This window comes from Heliangelus exortis, chromosome 16, assembly GCF_036169615.1.
Source record: "Heliangelus exortis chromosome 16, bHelExo1.hap1, whole genome shotgun sequence".
In the NCBI taxonomy this organism is placed as follows: Eukaryota; Metazoa; Chordata; class Aves; order Apodiformes; family Trochilidae; genus Heliangelus; species Heliangelus exortis.
Genome location: NC_092437.1, coordinates 2555186 through 2576829, shown reverse-complemented (window position 1 = coordinate 2576829; position 21644 = coordinate 2555186). Strand labels below are relative to the sequence as shown.

At 57.3% G+C, this 21644-nt stretch overlaps 3 protein-coding genes across 6 annotated transcripts in view; 1 reads left to right on the top strand and 2 right to left on the bottom strand.

The window, feature by feature from the left end:
- Positions 1 to 1678, top strand: part of ZBTB46 (zinc finger and BTB domain containing 46) — a 46019-nt gene extending 44341 nt beyond the window's left edge. For all 4 annotated transcript variants that reach the window (XM_071759970.1, XM_071759971.1, XM_071759974.1 and 1 more), the window contains one exon: positions 1288 to 1678. In XM_071759970.1, coding sequence (XP_071616071.1) covers positions 1288 to 1674 — 387 coding nt within the window. In that variant the 3' untranslated portion in view covers positions 1675 to 1678. The remainder of the gene's footprint in view (positions 1 to 1287) is intronic.
- Positions 1679 to 6777: 5099 nt separating this feature from the next.
- SLC2A4RG (SLC2A4 regulator) lies at positions 6778 to 11783 on the bottom strand. The gene is given in 9 exon segments (XM_071759976.1): positions 6778 to 7973; positions 8617 to 8687; positions 8787 to 8831; positions 8833 to 9067; positions 9180 to 9280; positions 9667 to 9914; positions 9986 to 10095; positions 10980 to 11104; positions 11431 to 11783. Coding segments are annotated over 9 exon segments (1155 nt in total). The 5' UTR covers positions 11539 to 11783; the 3' UTR covers positions 6778 to 7861.
- Positions 11784 to 15043: 3260 nt separating this feature from the next.
- Positions 15044 to 21469, bottom strand: LIME1 (Lck interacting transmembrane adaptor 1). Its single transcript, XM_071759985.1, has 8 exons — positions 21304 to 21469; positions 19206 to 19440; positions 17655 to 17793; positions 17143 to 17194; positions 16949 to 17036; positions 16471 to 16835; positions 16208 to 16234; positions 15044 to 16159 (listed from the first exon to the last, which is right to left on the bottom strand). Exons 3-8 carry the CDS (start codon positions 17768 to 17770, stop codon positions 15734 to 15736), a joined length of 1074 nt encoding a protein of 357 aa, XP_071616086.1. The 5' UTR covers positions 17771 to 17793; positions 19206 to 19440; positions 21304 to 21469; the 3' UTR covers positions 15044 to 15733.
- Positions 21470 to 21644: the final 175 nt, after the last annotated feature.

Sequence of the window (21644 nt, the reverse complement as noted above, 5' to 3'; positions counted from 1 at the left end):
ATTTCTTTTTGTGTGTGGCTCTTTCAGCCTGTACTCTGCACCCTTGGCCACCTTCTGTAATGGCATTCAGCTTTTCATTCCTGAAAATCATTCTTCTCACAGCTAAAAATGAGTGGTGCCTCTGGGTCCTGTTAGATGGCTTTGACCAGCCCTGTCCAACTGCTTTCAAAAAAAAGAGCTTGGATGGAGTTTGAAAAAATAAAAAATAAAAAAAAAAAGACAATGATTTTACTTGATGTGGTTGAAGGACACGTGGTGAGGAGTAGCTCAGAGCAAGGAGGACCTGGAGCCAGAGGACATCAGAAGGGCTTGAGGGCTTTGAGCACAGCTGGGGCTGGTGCAGGGCAGGACCTGAGTGAGTGTCCCCTGGGGGTGAGGGCTGAGAGAGGTCACTTTGTCCCCTTCCCCAGCACCTTGAGTTCTGGGGGAGCAAGGAGCAGGGTTATGGACAGTCCAGGAGCAAGAGGAGGAGGTGGGACAGGAGTGGGGACCTGGCCTGGCCACTGGTGTAGGATCAAAGGAAGGATTGTTCCCCACACAATGTGTTTAACCAGCAAAGCCTTTCCTGTCTGAGGATGGAAAGAGTAAATTGAGTTTAAAAAGAGGTGATGTGCTGCCAGTGTTCCCCCTCTGGTTCCTGGCAGCAGTAGGATCAGGAGAGAGACCACTGAATTATTGGGGCATCAACATTGGATTGAGGGTAGTTGTTTGCCTCTGGTCTACAGAGAACCAGTGCTGGTGATTTTCTTTATTTTTTTTTCCCTTTTATCATTTCCCTGGGGGCTGTGGTGCAGTGGCACTGCTGCACCCCAGCAAAACGAAAAGAAAAGGGGAGAAAAAAATTCAAATAACACCAACTGCTCTCCAAAGCACTGGTTTGGTGATGAAAAGGGAGTCTCAGAAGGAGTTTCCATGGGGTGACACCACCTCGGGGTTGAATCAGTCACGGGGGGGTTTGAGTTCCCGAGGAGAGGCTGTGGTGGGTTTGCATCCCTCCCTCCCTCCATCCATCCATTTAGGTTGGACATTAGAAAGAATTTCTTTCTGGAGAGGGTGATCAGACACTGGAATGGGCTGCCCAGGGAAGGGGTGGATTCTCCATCCCTGGAGCTATTTCAAAAGAGCCTGGATGTGGCACTCAGTGCCATGGGCTGGGAACCACGGGGGGAGTGGAGCAAGGGTTGGACTTGATGAGCTCTGAGGTCCCTTCCAACCCAGCCCATTCTGTGATTCTAGGATTCTATGATCCATCTCTGCTGACCCTGACTTTTCTCCTCCTTTTGCCAGGTCCACAGCAAGGATAAAAAATACGTCTGCAAGGTCTGCAACCGGGTGTTCATGTCTGCAGCCAGCGTGGGGATAAAACACGGGTCCCGCCGGCACGGGGTCTGCGCCGACTGCTCCGGGAGAGGCATCGCCGGGCACCTGGAGCACAACGGGGGGGAAGGGTCCCCAGAGGAATGTTACCCCGGGGAGGGGCAGTACATGGAAGACCCGGATGACATCAAAGTGGAAGGAGATGAGGAGATGGGAGAGGACGACGACATCAAGTGGAAGGATGAGGTGGGCATGGCCCAGGATGACGTCATTTTAGACGACGAGAAAGACGTCGACTCTCCCCAGGAGCAGGACAACTCTGGGGAGCACGACAAGGATTTTACCTGGATTTCTTAGGGATTTTGGGGCCCGGGAAAGGGTGGGAGGGTGGGGGGGGTGGGGATTTGTTTCGCTCTGTTGTTTGTAGGGGGAGGGCGGGGCGGGGGAGGAAGGAGTATGTTGGAAAAAACTCAGTAGCCTTGTTGTCGTCCATGTGTGCAAAATACTCTTGTGTTTTCTAAACAAGTCCTTCTCTGTTCCACTGGGTGCTGTCTGAGCAGCATCCCTCCCAGTGACACAACTGACTTGGCCTCTTTGCCTTCCCCCTTCTCCCTCCACCTCCAGTCCCGACCTCAGCCCGGCTGCGTGTGAGTGAGGAGGAGTTTCTGGGTGCAGCCTGAGTCCTCCCACCCTTCCCACCCCCAGCCCAACACCAGGGAGATTTTTGTGTCCAAAGCCAGGGGGGGTTGGGGTGTGTTTTCTGGTGGTTGTTAGTTTGGTTTTATAAACACTTTGTGTGCTAAAATCCCAGCAGCAGTGAAATTACAAGGGTAAGGTGTGAGCAAACTGATGGATGTGTTGGGAGAGGTTCCCTGGGTGCTCCAGGCCTTTTGCAAAGTTATTTAAAGAGAGGTTTTGTTCATTTTTATGGAGCCAGATAGATCAAAAGGCAAGTCAGGTTACAGCCTTATGGATTCTTCCCTGAGATACCAAACTTCCAGAAGAATCACCATCAGAGACAGATTGATCATGGTGTTTCCTGGGCCTCCTGGCATCTCCCTGTCTTCCAGCCTTGGTCATCAGCAGGTGCTGAAATCCACGTTGGTGCTTCCAGAGGCACCTTTGCAGGAAAGGACACAGGTAATTCTCTACCTGGAATTCCTTTCTACCAATTGATTCACTTTCCTCCCTTTGCTCAGCTGCCTTTTCAATAAATATTATGCAAACCTGGGGCACTGAGTGAAGAGCCAGGTGAGAAGCCACGGGGAGGAGACCCCAAGGGGGTGGAGATCTTGCTCCTCCTGTCCCACAGACTTCAGTGGGGCCAGGCTTTCACCTTGGGGTTTTTTTTCCTTGCCATGCTAAAAATTTCCATCCATCCCTGGTAGGCACAACACCTACTTAATTCCCAAGGAAAACCTTCAGCTGTGCTGGTTCCACCTCAGTTTTCAAATGGAATTTTTTTTTTTTTAATTCTTTTAAAACAAGAACCAGGTTTCTCTCCCCTTGTCTCCTCGCAGAGTCTGTGGGGCTGCTGCAGGCAGTTGGGTTCTCCTGGTTCCTCGTGGCCACTGTTGCCTTTTTTCCAGCTACACCTGAGTGACAGCAGCAAGGAAGCACATGGAGGGGTCTTGCTCCCAAGCAGCAGTTTGGTTTACCCTTCACCTCTTTGCTTCTGGTGCTTTTTTTTTAAAAAAAAAAAAAAAAAAAAAAGAAAAAAGAAAAAAAATTAGCTGGAGACCTCACTCTTTCCTTGCCATGGAGCAATTTTATACGATGTCTGTGGTGATGGAATCTTGCCACAAAAAACAACCCATTACCAGAAAGCCAAATGACTTAAGGTGCTATTTTTTTCCCCCCTGTGGGGTGGGGAACGTCTGTGCAGGTCTGGGGGTCCTTGGTTGAAAAGCAGTTTTCAGGAGCAAAGGAAATCATCAGCATGTTGTGCAGTAAACCCCAGGAAAGCAAATAATCTTCAAGGATTTAAGCCACTAGGTGCCAGGAGGAGGTGTGGGAGCCTTGATCCTGGCCCCTGCAGTCACTGGGTTTTTATCCATCCCCCATTTAAGTCTCATCCCTGGTTTCTTTGGTTCCTTCCTCTGCTCCTCAGCTCCCTGGGAGCAGCCACCACCACCTCTGCCTCCCCCTCCTGTCCCCAGCACCTCGGGGCTCTGCCTTGAGTGCCGTGGGGAAGGATGAATCTTCCCTAAAAATCCCTAAAATCCTCCCTTTGGCTCCGCCAGCACCATCTGCTGCAGCTCCCTGAGGCTGAGGGACAGGCAGAGAGGGGCTGGAGAGCTCCGACGGGGAGAGCAGGGAGGTTGGGGCACGCAGAAACGATTTTATTCAGCTGTAAAAAAAAAAAAAAATAATTCTAATTTTGCATTTTAGCTTCTTGTAAAGCCCTCCTGCCGTGTTGAAAAAGCTGTAAACAAACCCAGGGTTTTACAATTGGAGCTTTGTAGACTTTTTTTGGGTGTTTTTTTTTTTATTTTCCAGCAGTTGTAGAGGGTGGGGTGGTCCCAGAGTGAGGTTGCTGTTCCCTGCCTTTTGCCTCTGGGAGTGTGAGCTCTGTATTTATTGTCATTTATCCTGTAAATATGGAAGGGAGGGGATTGGGGGGGGAGAGGGGTCTGAGGTCCTGGACTGGCAGCCTCACCTGTTACGTGTAGACAAATACAGTACTTCAAAGTTATCTGTAGCTTTGCTTTTTTATATGTAAAAATCTATTTAAAAAAAAAAAAAAAAAGGAAATTTTAACCCCCAAGCTGTTCCAACCCCCCCTCAGTTTCTGTGACATTCCTGCTCACCCATCTGCTCTGAACCTGACTCCTGCATCTGCTGTCGGGCGTGCAGAGGAGGAGCTTCACTTTGCAATTCCTTTGGAAAATATTTTATATATTATGCTTCTTCCCTATTCTTTCCTTTTTTTTTTTTTTTTTTTTTTTTAATTTTTTGGAGAGCAGGCAGTGAGCCAGGTGGTGGCTTTCAGAAGTGTTGCTCCCAGCAGTGCCACTTCTGAAACTCTTAAGAGACAGGGATGCAAAAAAAAAAAAAAAAAAAAAATATATATATATTAAAGAAAAAAAAAAAAAAGGAGAGAAAAGCCAGGAAATCATTAAATCATTTCCATTCTAACCCAGCACCTGCTGCTTGGTGATTCACCTGCACTTATTGCACCAACTCAACCTGGATGGATGGAGCTGGTGCAGGACTGGGAATGCAGGAATTGCTCTGGAGATTCTGGGAGGCTTGGGCTCCAAACCCAAAAACAAAGCATCTGGGCTTTTTTTTTTTTTTTTTTTTTTTTTTTATGCTGAAACTTTATAAAACTTCACCAGTCAGACCTCTCGGGCTCCTCTTGGATCTGCTGCCTATGCAAACTTCTGCTTTTTGAGATTTCACCCAAACCCCACGGATTCTGCCTCTTCTGGCCAACTCCTCGAGCAGCTTTGTCTTTGTATTTCCCTTCAGGGCTTTGTATACTTCACTGAGGTTCCCTTTTTTTAAGTTTTTCTAAATATATATATATGTGTGTGTGTGTATATATAAATCTATATATACAGGTTTAGTTTAAAATAAACAAAACTCCCTTGTAGGTGAAGAATTGACAAACCTCTTCACAGTTATTTGTGGCTGATTATTTTTTTTTTTTTAGGTCTTCAGACATCCTTGTAAATGTTCCCTCCCTGAATTTATTATCCTCATTTTTTAATTATTATTATATATATATATATTTTATTTTTTTTTTTAGCTACAGTGTGCCAGGAGTAAGGAGCATTTCCAGCTGTTTTTTCCCCCCCTGGGTGTGCACAGCATCCTCCTGCCCTCTGGAATAAATCCCAAGGAGCACGCTGAGTCCTGCAGGGCTGGGGCAGCTGCTGCACCCCAAACCCCTTCCCCCCAGCAGCTGAGGGTCTGGGGGCACCTTCTGCCTATTTATTTCCAAAAAAAAAAAAAATATTTAAAAATCCCATTACCCAATTCTGTGCATTCTGAGCTCACTTTGCAGCCTCACAGCTTTGGGGGGAGGTGAGAGGTGGGGAGGTGCCTGGGCAAGGCCCTTTCCCTTTTTGGGGTTTTTTTTTTTGGTTGTTTTAATCAAAAATCAGTGAGCTACACAAATGAATATTTTTCATATTAAAAGAAACCTCCCCCAGCATTTGGGCCCCTTTGGTTTCTCATTTTAAAACACTCCCCTTTCCCAACCCTTTTCTCTTGCTCTGGGGCTCTGGGCTGGGGGCTCAGTTGTTCCCCCCCCTCCCCAAATTCCCCCTGGGGCTGAGCCCCCTTCACCCCCCCCCCCAATATTTCCCATTTTGCACATTGCCCTCGAGGAAAGAAACTCCACGAAAATAATGCAAAAACTGGAATTTTTTTTTTTTTTTTTTGCAATAGTATGAAAAGAGCAGCTTATTTTGGCTCATTCTGTGACGTGCACCTCCTGCAAAAGCCATAATGGTCCTCTTTATTTTTTAGATTCTATATTTTGGGGTGGGTGGTTTGTCTTTTTTTTCTGCCTTTATATTTTATTTTTTTTTTTTTAGTTCTGCCTAGTAAGAGTGCTGTGTGTCTGCTTTCATATATATTTATTTTTCAACACGCTTTAAACCTGTCCCAGAAATAAAGCTAAACAAACAAACAAAAAAAAGGACAGTGTTTGAAGATTGTTCATTATTATTATTATTATTATTATTATTTTTGCTGGGAATATTCTATATTATACTGACTTTATATTAATTATTATAAACCTGTGTTTGTATTGGAGATGTGTTTAATATTTTTGGGGGGGAGATGGAGGAGAATTTTCATAACCAGGAGGCAGTGGGAGAGTCATGGCTGTGTTGTTCTGATTTTCTGTAAATGTAGTTCAGGTAAAAAATGACTTTTTATTTTCTAGTTGAGCTCTGGGTTTCTCGTCTGCCTGGGCATGCCAGAGGTGTGCCTCTTGCTGATCATTTTGTGATGGGATTTTAGCTTAGGTAATACTTGCCAAAAAAAAAAAAAAACAAAAAAACAAAACAACCAACACAGAAACAAAACCACAAATCAATCAGTTTCAATAAATCGGGAAATTGCTGCTATCATTTTGCCTTATTTTTTTTTTTTTCCTTAATAAACATTTTTTTTTTTTCCTTAATAAACATTTTTTTTTTCCTTAATAAACATTTTTTTTTTTCCCCTCCATCTTGCAAGGATGAATCCTTCCAGGGGCCACGGGCACCACCCAGGGGCAGCCCGGAGGTGCTGCAGGGATGAGCAACACCCCGTGTGATGGGGGGTGGGAAAAGGGGGCATAAAGGGGGGGGATTCTCCCCAAAATTCTCCTTTTAACCCCCCCTTGGCTGGGGTTATGCTGCCTTTGCCTTTCCCTCCCCCTTTCCCATCCCCAACAGGAGCTGCAGCAGGAAAGAGGGAGGGAAAAGCTGTCTTAAAATTAAAGAAAGAAGAATAATTAAATAAAAAAGAATTCAAATATTTATTTTTTTTTTTTTTCTTCTTCTTCTGGATCTTCTGTCCCCATCCTTGCATGGGGAGGGGTGGCCTGGCCAAACCCCATCCTGAGCCACTGCCCAGGCAGGGGAGTGAAAGGATGAGAAGGGAGAAAGGGGTTTTTGGGGAGAAAAACAAAAAAAAAGGGGTTTAGGGAAGGGGGAAAGGGAATAAAGGCCCTTAAAAACCTCCCCTGGCCCAGGGCTGGAGGGTCACAGCACCAGAGCTGCTCTGCCTGCAGGGGCCTGGGTGGGAGTCTTTAAAAATATGGATTTTTCATATATTTTATTTAAAAAAATAAAAACACTTGGGGGGGGGGGGGGGGAAAAAAAAAAAAAAAAAAAAAGGGAAAGAAAGGAAAATAAACCCAACAACAACAACAAAAAATTAAAAAAAAAAAAGGGAAAAGGAAAGAAGAAACCTCTTTGTGCAGTTTGGCTTAGTGCAAATGGGTGCATTCCTGCAGGCACTTCCCGGAGCATCGCCCGGTGGGAGCCGCTGCTCCCCTGGTACAAAAAAAAAAAAAAAAAGAAAAAATAGAGAAAAACGACGATAAAAAGAGTAAAAAAACCCCCTGAGGGGGGAAGGGGAGGAATGGGGGCAAGGGAATTGGGTGGGGGGGGGGCAGGCACCCACCTCTGCCCTGGGCACAGGGGGAGCAGGAACAGACCCCAACCCATTCCCAGCCCCCGGCACAGCTCTCGGAGCGATGGAAGCCCCCAGCCCCAGGGGGGGGGTCCCCAACCCCCCTGCCAGCCCCCCCCAGGGGCAAAGTGGGTGATGGGGGGGGGAGGGGGCAGATTTAGCTTATTTTTCCAAGAGAAAAGAAAAAAGGGGAGGGGGAGGGGACACAAGCTCCGTGGTAAGGTGTGTGTGGGGTGTGCATAAAGCTGTTTTGTTTTTTTTTTTTTTGGGGGGGGGGGGGGCCATTCCCTGAGTCCGGGGGGGCCCCGGGGTGGTGAGGAGGAAAGGGGGGGGCACGGGGGAGGGGGGCACGAAGGCACCTCGAGTGCAAAATGTGCAAGAAGGGGAGGGGGCAGCGCCGGGGGTGTCAGTCGAGGAAGCGCTGGCACGCCTTCTTCCAGCGGCACGCCGTGCACCACAGCTCCCGGTTCTCCATGCCGTACACCTTCCGGCACTTCTTGGCCTCCCCCCGCGGCCTCCTGCGGGCAGAGGGGACGCTGTCACGCGTGGGAGGGGACAAAGGGACACGGAGTTTACGCCGCTCACCCCCTGGGGGCGGTGGGAGAAGGGATTGGGGTCCTTGTGTTCGGGGAATGGTGAGGCTGCAGCTCCCGTCCTGGGGTCGGGGCTCCGGGAGGAGCAGGAGATGGGGGGGGATGGAGAGGATCCAGGGAAGGGGCTGGAGGGCGTGGAGGAGGGGCTGGAAAACATGGAGAAGGGGATGGAGGAGTTCTGAGGGCCCTGGGGGTGCTGATCCTGGAGCAGAGGAGGCTGAGGGGAGACCTTCTGGCTCTCTGCAAACCCCTGAGAGGAGGTTGGAGCCAGGGGGGGTCGGGCTCTGCTCCCAAGGAACAAGGGATGGGACAAGAGGAACTTTTGGCACAACTCAAGTGGTGCCAGGGGAGGTTTAGGTTGGAGCTGGGGAAGAATTTCTCCCTGGAAAGGGTTGTCAGGGCCTGGCCCAGGGGGAGTCCCCATCATCCCTGGAGAGGTGGTGCTGAGGGACATGGTGGGGGTGGTGGCCTGGGCAGTGCTGGGGGGGAAGGGTTGGACTGGATGGGCCCAAAATCTCTTTTCCTACCCAAAAAGTTGTCTCCCTCTGTGAGGGTGTTGGTGGCTCACCTGGGGACACTGGGTGCCTTGGGTGTCGGCGCCACGGGGGACACGGGGGGCTGTGTGGGGAGGGGGCAGCCCTGCCAAGAGAAGCCACGGGTCAGCTCCTGGGTCTGGGTCAGCACCAGCACCCGGGGGGTCCGGGACAGGGACACCCAGAGCCCCCTCCCCACCCTCACCTGGTAGGCGTGGTCGGTGTGGACGTGGCAGAGGCCGGGGGGGGGCCGGGGGGCCGCAGGGCGACGCCAGCGCCAGGTCGGGGAGCGGCAGCGCCGGTACCGCCGGACCCGGTACCACCGGAGCCGGGACCTCGGGCCCGGGGAAAGCGGGCGGTACCGAGGAGGTGGGGGAGACAGGTGTGAGGCTGGAGAGCCCGTCTGTCAGGGAGTCCACGTCCACGTCCAGCTCCGTGTAGTAGAAATCCTCCTCCCCGTCGCTCTGCTCCAGGTCGGCTTTGCGGCTGCGGGGGGAGCAGGCGGGGGTTGGGTTTGGCTGGGGGGGCTCTTCCCTCCCCTGTGGCAGAACCTCATAGGGGGTTCTGAGGGGGTTCTGGAGGTTCTGGAGGTGCTTACCCAAGGTGCACGGTTCGGATGTGCTTCTGCATCCCTGAGGAGCTGCTGAGGACTTTTCCGCAGCTCTTCCACAAGCACTTGAACATCACCTTGGTGGAGTTCTGCAGGACAGGGGCATCAGGAGGGCAGCCCCATCCCTGTCCCCAGTGTCACACCCTGTGTCCTTCACCTTCCCATCTCCGTGGGCGCTCCCATCCCCGTCCTGTTACCTCCTCTCCAGCTCTACTGTCACCCCTGGGGCCAATCCCATCATCGTTCTCGTTCCCATCCCCCTCATCCCCATCCCCCAACTCATCCTCTTCTTCATCCCCATCCCCACTTCCCCTCTCCCCAACCTCAGCACCAACCCAACATCACCCTCATCCCCACCATCACCCCCATCCTGACCCCACCTTCATCCTCCTCCTCATCCCCCCCTCACTCTCCCCAACCTCAAACAACTCCAGCCCCCTCAGCACCCCCAGCCCCATTCCCCTCTCCATCCCACCTTCCTCTTCCGTGGGATGGGCTCTCCAAAGACAAAGTGGGTGCTGTCAGGCTCCTCGGGGCCCTCATCTGTCAGCGGGGTGGGCAGGAAGGTGCTGGGGACGTGGCTGGAGAGTGGGGGTGAGGGGGTGGAGGGGGTGGAGCGGTCGCTGGGGGGGTCCCAGCTCCAGTCCCCACTGGTGTTGCTGCTGCTGCTGCAACTGGAGGACATGGTGGGCACCTCCTTCCAGACCTCACCCCCGGGCTCTGCTGAGGAAGAAGAAGGTCAGGTCCTGCCAGGGGACACGTCTCCAAGGATGAAGGGGACAGTGCTGTTATACCTGGAGCTGGGGTGGCTGGAGGGTGGCCCAGCACCAGGGGGCTGGTGGAGAGACTGGTGAGCACCGTGGCTGCCATCACCTCATCAATGCCAGCCCTGCCCGACAGCTTCCTGCAGCAAGAGCACAGGGGGGGGTTATGGGGGATGCTGGGACCCTCCATCCCCCCCCATCACACACCAACACGCCAGGACACCCAGCCCAGGGGGGGACTTGGGGTGAAATGAGACATAGGGTCACCCATGGGTGCCCCATCCCCTCCTACAGATCCTGGCAGGTCCCTGGCATAGGACACAAGTGGCACAGGGTCACCCATGGGTGCTCCATCCCCTCCTACAGATGCTGCCAGGTCCCTGGTATAGGACATGGGTGACATAGGGGCACCCATGGGTGCCCCATCCTCTTAAGCAAATGCTGGCATGTGCCAGGTATAGGACACAAGTGGCACAGGGTGACCCATGGGTGCTCCATCCCCTCCTACAGATCCTGGCAGGTCCCTGGCATAGGACACAAGTGGCACAGGGTCACCCATGGGTGCTCCATCCCCTCCTACAGATCCTGGCAGGTCCCTGGCATAGGACACGGGTGGCACAGGGTCACCCATGGGTGCTCCATCCCCTCCTACAGATGCTGGCAGGTCCCTGGCATAGGACACAAGTGGCACAGGGTCACCCATGGGTGCTCCATCCCCTCCTACAGATGCTGTCAGGTCCCTGGCATAGGACACAAGTGGCACAGGGTCACCCATGGGTGCTCCATCCCCTCCTACAGATCCTGGCAGGTCCCTGGCATAGGACACAAGTGGCACAGGGTCACCCATGGGTGCTCCATCCCCTCCTACAGATACTGGCAGGTCCCTGGCATGGGTGGCACAGGGTCACCCATGGGTGCCCCATGCCCTGCAGCAGGTCGTGGCATATCTCCAGCATCACCCCAACCACCAATCCCTCTGGGACGTATCCCCCATCCCTAAGGCGTCTCCTTCCGTTTTTTTTACCGGGGTACCGGGATCCCGGCCGAACGCAGCGCCAGGCACCGCTCCAACCCGGCATCCAGCATCCGCAGCATCGGGTCCCGGTTCGACGGATCTCCCAGGCGTGGCAACCAACCCCGGAGAAGATCCTACAGGAGAGATCCATGCTGACCACCGGATCCCACACCGGGGGGGGGGGGGGGAGGCGGCGGGGGGCCGGGGGGGGGGGGGGCCCCCCCCCCGGCCCCCCGCCGCCTCCCCCCCCCCCCTAAAGTTTGTCCCCGAGCGGCGCCATTTTATCGGCGGGGAAAGTTTGGTGCGGGCCGCTGTCAGCTGTCACCACCCTCCCCCTTTTCCCGGTTCCCTTCCCGGTGTCCGTCACCGCGTTCTCCTTCCCTCCCTCCCCCTCCCTCCATTTTCCTCACCCCGCGCCTCCCCGGTTCCTCTCCCCCCCCCCTCCCCTCAACCCCGGTACCTTTGGGGCGGTGCCGCCGGTTTGCGAGGAAGGAGGGGGTGGAATATCGCGAAGGCGGCGGCGGCGAACGGCGGGCAAGACGACGGTGGACGGACGCGGGGGCTCCATGTGCGGGGGGGAAGCGGCCGAGCCCGGCGGGGCCGGTGAGGGGAGGGGAAGGGGTGAGGAAAGGGAGGGAAGGGGAGAAGGAGGGGAAGGGAGAAAGGGGGGGGGGGGGGGGGGGCCCCGCGGTCCGCCGCGCTCGGCCCGGTGTCGGCGCCGGCCAGGCCCCGCCCCTTTTCCCTGTGCTGATTGGTTAATGGCGAAGCCGCCGCCGCTTTCCGCGCTTTTGATTGGTTCCCGGCAGCTGTCGCTCAAAGCGCCTGGGACACGCCTCTCCCCTCACGACACACCCCGCCGGTTCCCCCCCTTCCCTGTCGCGACACGCCCCCGCCGGCCGCGGCCATCTTCGGCCGCCCCGCCCTCCCGGCGACCCCCGCCCCTCACGCCCCTAAATCGACCCCGGTATTGCACCCCCAGATCCTTAGAGACCCCCACAAGGGCCTGGTAAAGCTCCGACGCTGACGGGAAGGGCCCGGGATGTCCCTTCCCTCTCTTCCCGCCAAAGACGGAGGCTCCCCGAAAGTTGGAGAACGCCCCCCAAAAGTTGGGGTTTTATTCCCCCGAGGCAAAATTAAAGGTCTTCCTCGAAAAGTGCAGCTTGTAGGACTCCCCCAAAAGTCCTCCGGCTCCTTCAAAGTTGAAGAATAGAAACTCACGGCGTTAGAACTTGTGGGGGTCCCCCCAAATGATATCCCCCTCCTAAAGCCATTGGGTTTGGACCTTACAGGGAGCTGCAGGGCTCCTTCTCAAGTGATACACCCCAAAAATCTCCAAGTCCCTCCACCCCCACAAGTTCATTCCGACGTTTCAGACTCACTGGATCTTACAAAGTTGAAATGTCCCCCCCCAGAGCCCTCCTGCTGCGGGGCTGGGGGGGAACGTCTGGATTTTTGGGGTGCATGGGGGTACTGGGGGCCACGGGGGGGTCTGGAGGTATCGGGAGTGCTCGGGGAGCCTCCCACCCCTCCTTCTCCCCCTCTCCTGCCCCCCAGCCCCCCCTCCCCGGTTCTGCTGCTGTTTAATTTACCACCCCGAAGGCCGGGACAGAGTCCGTCCGGGCTGTCCTGGACGGTGGCCCCCGGCTGTCCCCTCCCCCGGCACTCCTGGGCTGTCCCACACCAGTGTCCCCCGCAGCTCGGGGCCATGGGGGTGCTGGGGACCCCCTTGCCCGGGGGATGATGTCCCCAGCCTGGCAGAGGGGCAGGTGTCACCTCTTGTCCCCTGCCCTCAGAGGTGTCACCTCCGCCCCGCGACGGGGCCAAGCGCTGCCGTAAACGTGGAAGAAAAAAACCCACACAAACACCCCCCCCCCCAAAAAAAAACCCCAAACCAAAACAAAAAACCAAAACAGCAAACCGGGAAACCCTTGTGAATAACGGGGCTGTCACCCCGGCACGGCCACCCCGGACGCAGGGCAGTGTCCCCCCGGGACACCCGCAGGGCACCGGGAGCATCCCCGGGGCTGCGGGCAAGGGAGGAGCAGCCTCGTCCCCCTCTCTCCTGTCCCTGGGGGGCTCAGGTTAGCTTAGTCCCGGAGGAATTATTCCCAAACCACCTCTCCTCCCCCCGAGAGGTGACAACCAGCCCGGGGGGGACCCGTGCGGTGGCCCCGCTGCCGCCCCTCGCCCCGGTTTAATGTTTAACGGCGGCCGCAGCGCTCCGGGTTGTGCAACCCCCCCGGGTATCGCCTGTCCCTTGCACAAGGGCTCCGGTGCCACCAGCCCGACCCTCTTCCTGGGCAAGCTGTCTCCGCAGGGTGACACCGCGGTGCTGGCACCCCTGGGAGGTGTCCCCGCGGTACCAGTTCCAGGCTGGGATGCGGTACCCCGCTCCCGGGTGATGCTGCAGGGGGAAGTCGGGGACTTGCTGGGTGTTCCTAAGGTCATGGGGGGTACAGAGATATGGAGGGGGACAGAGGTGCAGGGGACACAGCAGGGTGACAGCACGCAACAGGTCATGTAGCACCCCGCAGCACCCTCTGACACGCAGCGGAGGGTGCGGTGTGCGCAGAGCTCCTGCTCGCTCCCCCTGGTGGGAACCGCACCGCGCAGCACTGTCCCCTCGCAGCGTGACAAGGACCCTGTCCCCAGGGGGCACCCGCACACAGATGTCCCCAGGGATGAGCAGGGATGCTCCCAGCCCCAACCTCTCCCCTCGCCCTGACACCAACCCGCAGCTTTCCCAGCCGGATCACAAGACCCCGAGTGAGGGTCAGGGTGGATCTTTCACTCACCATCCACTTTTTGAGTCTCCTGCAGGACTCGAGGCACATTTCCCACCGCCTGGAGGACCGGGAAGTTTTTTTCCTCTGATTTAAATGCAATCCCAACTCTCCGGAGCCCCGCAAGCAGCACGGCAATTACCAACAAGGGGGGCTTTCCTGGTGCTGGTGGGGCAGGTTTGGGAGATGCTTTGGCCACCCCCAGCTGAGGAAAAGCAGAAGCAGAAGCTTTTCCTGGCCCGGGGACAGGCTTTCCCAAGCTGGCCTTTCCCTGGGGAAGCAGCACAGTGGTACCCATGTCCCAACCCTGCCAGAGAAACATCTCTGATCCTGCAGGGACACGATGCTCCTGCATTGGGGTGGCCCAGCCCCAAACGCAGCTCCCTGGGGATTCAGGTAGGATTCAGGAGGGACCCAGACCTCGAGGGCTGTGGGACGGGGGGGATAGAGAAAGGGAGAAGGATGTGGGCAGGGGCAGCGTGGGGGGGAGCTCAGACGCCAAGGCAGGGCGGGTGGCAGCAGCAGCAGCATCGGCACCAGCCGCCCCTCTCCCTTTCCTATCGGAGCCCTTATCTGGCAGGGGGATGGGAGCAGCTGCTCCTCCATCTCGAGAGGCTGTGGTTTGGCACCCAGCGTGGGGGTGAGGGAGCAGCACGAGTGCCTGAGCTCCCTCCCACCCCCAACGTCTTCAACTCCCCGCGGGTTTTTTGCTGAGTGCCTCGGTTTTGTTTTTCATCTCCTCTCCCGCTGCGGGGCAAGGGAAGGCACCTGGCTTCCTGCCTGCCGTGCAGCTCGCCAGGCCACCATCCCACGGGCTCGGGTGGCCTTGCTGGACCCCCCCAGAGTGGCCGTGATGTGTCCAGAGGGGCTGGAGTGAGAGTGGGGCTGTCACTGGAGCTTCCCCCAGGCACGTGGACCCAGGGACAGAGGGCATCTCCTGGGGCAGGGATGGCAAATTCCAGTGGGGAGGAGAGGAGGAAAGTTTGAGCCCTGAGGACTTCTGGTCAGTTTGAGCCCTGAGGACTTCTGGTCCCTGCCCAGCTCTCCTGAGGATTTTTTGGACCTCTCGAGGCTGCAGCTACTCACAGGAGTGACACAGAAGTGAGAGGGCAGCAGGACTGTGCAAACACTCCAGCCCTGACCCCATGGAAAGCCACAGAGCACCAGGGATGTCCACCTCATTTTGAAAGCCCTTGGGGGTGCAAAACCACCCATGCAGGTGGGTGCATCTGCTCACAGTTACCCTGCACCTGAAGCCACTCCCCCTGACAGCCATCCTGACAAAGAAAAAACCTCTCTCAGCCTTTTAATGGTGTTTGGGAGATGGCTGCACCCCTGCAGGCATCCAAAAGGTGGGAGTGGGTGACAGAGGACAGGCAGTGCCCATGTCCTGCTCTCCCTTGTACCAAGGCACAGGGCTGGTCCCTGCTCTGCAGCTCCAGGGATGCTCAGTGATGGGATGGAAGCTGCTCCAGGCTTCCAGGAGGGTGGCCAGGGCCCTGCTCCCCCTGAGGCATGAGGATGAAGACCCTCACTCATGGATTAACCCACTGCTGAGAGGCCAGATCCTGCAGTCCAGGACCACGGGGTTGGTCCACAGCCTTACCACCACCCCCACCCCCCAAAACACCCCCAGTCCAAACCTGGTTCCCATTTTGGTGGCAGTGCCAGCTCTGGCCCCCATGTGGCACCCAGCTGGGACCACCCTGCAGGACTCCCCCCACCATCCCAGTGTCAGGATGAGCCCCCAGGACATCCCAGCATCACCCTGATGCTCCTGCAGGGTGGGTTGGGGTGGGACAGGGACAATTTTAAAAAAAGTAACATAAAATATCTACAGAAAGGGCTCACAGGGATGCAGCCACCCAGACACCCATCCCGGGGGGAGGAGGGGGTTTTAACCCCCTGGAAAGCCAGTCCTGGGGGCACCCTTTGCCAGGGTGAACCCCCCTGGGGTGAGGACCCTGCTCCTGGGGGGTGCTATAGGTTGGTGATGTAAACCTCCAGCCCGTTGGCCGCCGTCCTGGCCGAGGCTCTCCGGGCTCCCCCTGCCCAAATGTCACCCACACTTTCGTAGAGGTTCTCAGAGGCACTGGGTGGCCCCCCCACCTTCTCCCGTCCTGCCACCTTCTTCCAGCTCAAGTCCACTGCCTCGTAGTCTGGGTCTGGGCCACGGCCCTGAGCAGTCCAGGTTCTGTCATTGATGAACTCATAGCAGGAGTCTGGGGGGGCTTGGGCTGCTTGGGGCCACTGCTTGGCTGGGGCACCCTCCTCCTGGCGGGTGGGTGGACACCCAGCACCCACCTCCCTCGGGGGCACCTGGGTTTTCTTCTTGGTGGCTTTGCACACCGTTGAGTACATCTCCTCCAGCTGCCAAAGGAAGGCGGGTTGGGGAGCAATCCCTGCCTGCTGGGGGTATCCCCAGACACCCCCCCTGCTCCCCACAGACCCCACAGGATCCCAGCAGTGGAGACGCCCCCACTGGAGACCCCAATTTTTGGGGAGGGCACAGGGAGCAGCAGTGTGGGCATCACCTGCCCCTGGGGGCTTGGCTCCCTCCTGTCCCCCTCCCCAGATTCCAGTAGAAAACATGGATCAGCCTAATTTACACCCTGCTCCAAGGGCGGGTGTTCTGGGGAGGCAGGGCAGGGCATTATGTCCCCTCTGTGTCCCCACCCCTGCCACCCCCAGAGCCATACCTTTGCCCGGGGGGCTGCGGGAGGTCCCACGGCGGCTCCATCCTGCAGCTCCACCGCCGCCACCTTCTTCACCTTGTGGACACAGGCGTAATCGACCCCCCCGCACCGGGCCCGCGGAGGGGACACCCGGGTGCCGGGGGGTGCGGGGGTCACCGGGGGATCCTCCAAGCCCCCCGCCAGGCACTCGTAGACGCTGTCGGGCAGCGGTTTGCGCAGCGGAGCGAAGAGGAGGTTGGAGTAGGTCCGGTCCGGAGCCTGGGGGGCGGCGGGGGGGTCGGGGACGGGGATGCGGGGCAGCTCGCGGTGCAGGAGGATGCTGAGGCCGGAGCTGTGCGGGGGGGCGGCAGCGGGACAGGGAGCACCCAGGCTGGCCGGACGCTGGGCTGCGGGAGAGGAGAGGAGAGAGCGGAGGGTGGGATGCCGGGGATGCACCCTGCTGGCACCCTGGCGGGGGTGCGGGCTCTCCGGGTGACACGGGGACTCGCGGGTCACTCACTGCCATCCCTGTGCTTCACCCGGCACAGCTCCTGCAGCTTCGTGTCGGATCTGCTGAGCGAGCGCAGCTGCGTCTGCCGGAGCAGGGACTGGAGCGGGGGGGACACGGGACACGCGTCAGGCTCCTGACCCGGACCTGGGGCACCCAGAGCTCCCCCGGGACTGATCCTGCCCCCCAGCCCAGCAGGACCTTACCTCATCCACCAGCTTCACCCCGTCCGGAGGGACCTTCTTCTTCCTGCCCTTGCTGCGGGGAAAAATGGGATGAGTCCCAGGTAGGGGGGGGACACAAGCTCGGGGAGAGGAGACGGTGTCCCCAGGACCCCGACCTGTCCCCTCGCTGGGACAGCACCCCCAAGCCCCACAACCCAGCCCCCCAGCAGGGGCTGTGCTCCCTGGGGAGCATCCCGCACCCCCTGAGCCGTGCCGGGCATCCCCAGCACCACCCCCTGCCCACCCCCAGGCTGCTCCTGCCACGCCACAGCCCCAGCTCCAGCCGGGACGGGCACCTTTGGGTGCAGGGGGGCAGGATAGGGCCGGGCAGGGCTGCAGCGGGGCTGTGGCGGGGGGGGGGGGGAGCAGAGCAGCAGATCGCAGGGGTCCCAGCTCAGCACTGGCACACGGGGGGCTCTGGGTGAAGCCACCAAAAGGCACCCAGGGGTCCCCAGCTCCATCCCCATCCCCAGGGAGGGGGGGGCAGCGTGTACCGTCTGCAGGCAGCACACAGGGCTCCCAGGTAGACGAGGACACCGAGCAGGGCCAGGGCAGCACCCGCCAGCAGCAGGGGGGGCCCTGCCGGCCCCTCCCCACCGGCTGCAGCCATGGGAACACTTCCAACACCGAGCTCTGGGGAGAGAAAACACGAGTTAGGGTGCAGTTGGGTGCTGGTGGGCTCACCACCCGTGTTCAGCATCCCCCAGGGTTTGCTGGGCCCCCTCCTGCTGTGCAGCCCCCCAGGCAGGGGGGTCTCTCTGGATGCTCTGGAGGGGGATGTGCATGGGGGGGGGTCCCTGTCGTCTGGGCTGCCCTCCCTGGGGTCACCGTGTCACCTCCACTGCTCTGCCCAGCCTGGTGCAGACCCCCTGCAGTGGGTGCTCTGCCACCCCCAGGGAAAACTTCACATTTTGGTTCCATTGGAAAATTAACCCAACCCCAACCCAGCTGGATGAAAGCACCTGATCTGTCACCATGACATTGAAAAGGAGATGTCTGTAGGCCCTGAAATCCCCCTGGAGACACCCCAGAAGTGTCAGTGTGCTTCCTGGGGACATGGGGACACTGCCCTGGGCTGTGGGACAGGGGTGGGATGGGAAGGAGACAGCTTCCCGGAAACGTGAAGTTGAGTCTTTCCCTCCTCCCACTGGGACACCCCCTCCTGCAGTGGGTGTCACCCTCTGTCCCCACGGACCCCACACCTCCCCCCCACCCCCCGATTCGGTGGGTGCTCTGTGCTTTGCCACAAGAGCAGAAAAGACCCAACTTCCCCCCACTGCCACGATCCCCAGCCCATCCTGGGGTGCCCTGGGTGACATTGTCCCTGTCCCCACTCAGTTCCCAGCATCTGGCAAAGCCCAAAGCTGCCACCAGGACCCAGTGTCACCGCTCTGCCCCAGCCCAGTGCTCCTCCCCCTCCCCAAAATATCTGAGCTGAGAGCCCGGGCCCTGCCCGGTCCAAAGGGAGATGGAGGCAGCTCCCAGCACGGCTCCGAGGGAGGGAACTGGTGCAGATGGAGCCGCTGGCAGAGTCCCCAGGTGGGACAGGGCTGGCACAGGAGGTGGCTGGGGACAGAGAGCCCACGGGACACCCAGATGCCTCTACTCACCCTTTTCTATCTGAAAAAAAGCTGGGCAAGCTCAGAGGAGCTCTGGTGAGAAGCCCCCCTGCTCCACGTGTGTCCTGGGTGCCCGTGGGTGAGTGGGAAGGGCTGTGCCCCCCCAGGGACCCTGAGTCCCCTGCACCCCGTGTCACCCGGCAGCATTTCAGCACAGCTTCACCCCAAGAACCAGCCCACCCGGAGCACCCTTTTATCTGAGAACTTCCCACGCCCTCGGGAGCTTCCCTGGCTGAAGCCTTAACCCCTGCAGAGCAATTATTTCCACGGGGAAGGGGAGACAGGGAGTTTTTAGGGAGTAACCAGGCTGGACAGACTGGCTCAGATCAGAGCTGGGAAGGGAAGGCTGCTCCCTCTCCAGTGATGTTTTAATTAGCCAGCGCTGCTTGTCTGTCTGAGCAGACATTAATTAATTACACAGATTACCTGCAGGCCGGGCAGTTGCTTCAGCCAGTCCTGGAGGAACTTGTTTGGCTCATGGGAGCAGCAGGACAGGGAACAGGGAGCAGGGCAGAGCTGGGAAGCTCCCAGGATGAAGCAGATGAGGGTGTGTGGGGGGGAGCTGGGGAGCTGGAGGATCCCAGGGTGAGCTCTGAGCTGGCTGAGGCACAGGATAGGTTATCCCACAGCAGGTGGATGCTCCATCCCTGAGTTTTTAAGACTGAGGAATGAAAGGAGAGGCTTCCTAAGCTGAGGTGAATATAGAGAAATTCTCCTACTTTTTCTTGCACGTTTTTTTCCTGGGTTTCTGGCCTCCAGGAGCACCCAGCTCCCTGGGCACTGCTGTCAGGCTCAGCCACCCCCGGGAGAAGCCACTTCTTGGGACAGCACATTGGCTCACCCAAAATTACAGATTTGAGAGGAAAACCCAGTGCCTGGCTGAAGCCACTCAGGCAGGGCAAAGTCTCAAAGGGACCTTTGGGTTTTCCCCACCAATAAAGTCATTGATCTCCCAGTCCTGGGGCACATTCTGCAGGGCAGGAAGCTCAGCAGAGGATTTCACGAGGTGGCTTCGGAGCTGAGAGCCACCAGAGCCTCTGTGTCCCTGTCACACGGCCCCCGAGGAGGGGATAAATCCCTTCCCTGGTACCTCAGCACAGGCACAATAAATGCAATTAAACTGTTACTCCAGGATGTGGAAGAGGTTTGTTTCGTGGGGGGTTTTTTTTGGGTTTTTTTGTGCCTCCTCCAAAAGGTGCAAGTGCCTCAGCTGGGCTGCGGGAAAAGCTTAAATTCACTGTAAGGTTCAGTGCTGCTTCTGCCTGGCCTCTGATTCATCTCCCCAGATAAAACCACACGCAGTTCTCAGAGCAGATGAGGAGTCAGGCTCTGACACTGCTAAAAGCAGATTTGCAAGAAACTGGGGCAAACATTCCGAGCTGATTTCCTTCCAGCAGTGGCTGCAAACACGGCTGCAGCAGTCACAGCTCAGCTGCCCTGGGGAGCTGAACTGAGAAAAAAGTCCCAAGAAGGAGAAGTAAATCTGTTTTTTTTCTGCTCACACGCAAAAAGTGAAAGACTCTCACAGTCTGTCAACACCCCTGAACCTGTGCTAGACACTGGGATGGATTTTAAGCCATGGAGCCCTGCCTGACACCCATCTCTGCAGCAGGAGGGAGAGATTTTCGTGCTCAGCCCCCTCTGGGGTTGTTTCATTTTGGGAAGAACAACTCAGTTTCTAAATGCCAGACCCAAGTGTCACAACCCACACTGGCAATGCCAGCTCCAGCCATGCTGCCCTGCCCAGGAGTGGCTTTGGAGAGGACACAACCCTAAACCCTGCAGGAAAGGGACCCCAGGGGCAGGACCCAGGCCGGCAGCACCTCAGTGGGGTTTTTCCTGCCCTTTTGCAGTCACTGGTGATGCCCTGGCTGGGCACAGACCCTGCAGGACACCAGTGGGGACCTGGGTGCTGCTGGTACAGGAGGCCAGAGGCCAAAATACAGGGTGGGTGGATGTTTGCTGCAGATCACCTGCCTGCCACGCTGCTTTCCTTGCCAGAAATTCAGCTTTTTTACCTCAGTGGAGGTTTAGGGAGGGCAGAGTTTCAATCCCCACACTCCCCCCAGAGCTGCTCCACACACAATCCAAATCCCAAATCCCCCTCCCCATAAGACAACTGGAAATTCATGATAAAAAGCCAAAACAAAACAAAACCCCACCAAACCACAGCCCCACACCTCCAAACACAATAATTCATCCACCACCAAAGTACCCAGTTCTTACCCAGCTCCAGATCCAAGCTGCGGGAACCCTGAAGCACTGCGGACTTTTTTTTCTTCCTTTTTTCTCCCTTTTTTCTCCCTTTTTCAGCCCCGTGCAGGCAGAGGACACAGCCCAAAGCTCGCAGCCTCCCGGCAGCCCACTGCAGGCTGAGCCCCCCAGCCCCTGCTTCCCCCCGAATTCCCCAGGAATCCTGCCTGCCCTGTCCCGACAGCTGCTCCTTCCCTGGGGATCAGGTTCAGATATTTTCCAAGCCCCAGACCCCCCCTCTGCCCGATGAGAAAAGCCACCACTTACTCACTTCGCAGCCCCCAGGCAGCGCTGGGTGTGAGGAGCAGGGATCCCCCCGGGGCCCTTCCTCACCCAGCATCCCCCTTCCTCTTCATCCCACCGGCTCCTTTCCCACTTTGGGATTCTCGGACATTCCAAACACCCCGACCCGAGCTCTCCTGCTCCTCCTCAGCTCCTGCCCGGCAAACAGCTCGGTGCAGGCACCGTGCACCCCACAGCTCGTTTCCTGCCCTTGCAGAGGTGGCTGCGGGCTGGGTCTCTCCCCACCCATCGGGGCTGCACCCGGGCACCCCGCACCCCCCCGGGGGGCTCTGCCCTCCTTTCCCACCCGGCTGGTTTGGGTGCCAGGTC

Excerpts from the sequence above, each read along its gene's own strand:
- LIME1 (XM_071759985.1), bottom strand. The coding sequence starts at position 17,770 with ATGGCTGCAGCCGGTGGGGAGGGGCCGGCAGGGCCCCCCCTGCTGCTG. Across the intron at positions 17,037-17,142 it reads GGGTGAAGCTGGTGGATGAG|TCCCTGCTCCGGCAGACGCA; the intron begins GTAAGGTCCTGC and ends CCCCCGCTCCAG. Across the intron at positions 16,160-16,207 it reads GTCTCCACTGCTGGGATCCT|GCAGGGATTGCTCCCCAACC; the intron begins GTGGGGTCTGTG and ends TACCCCCAGCAG.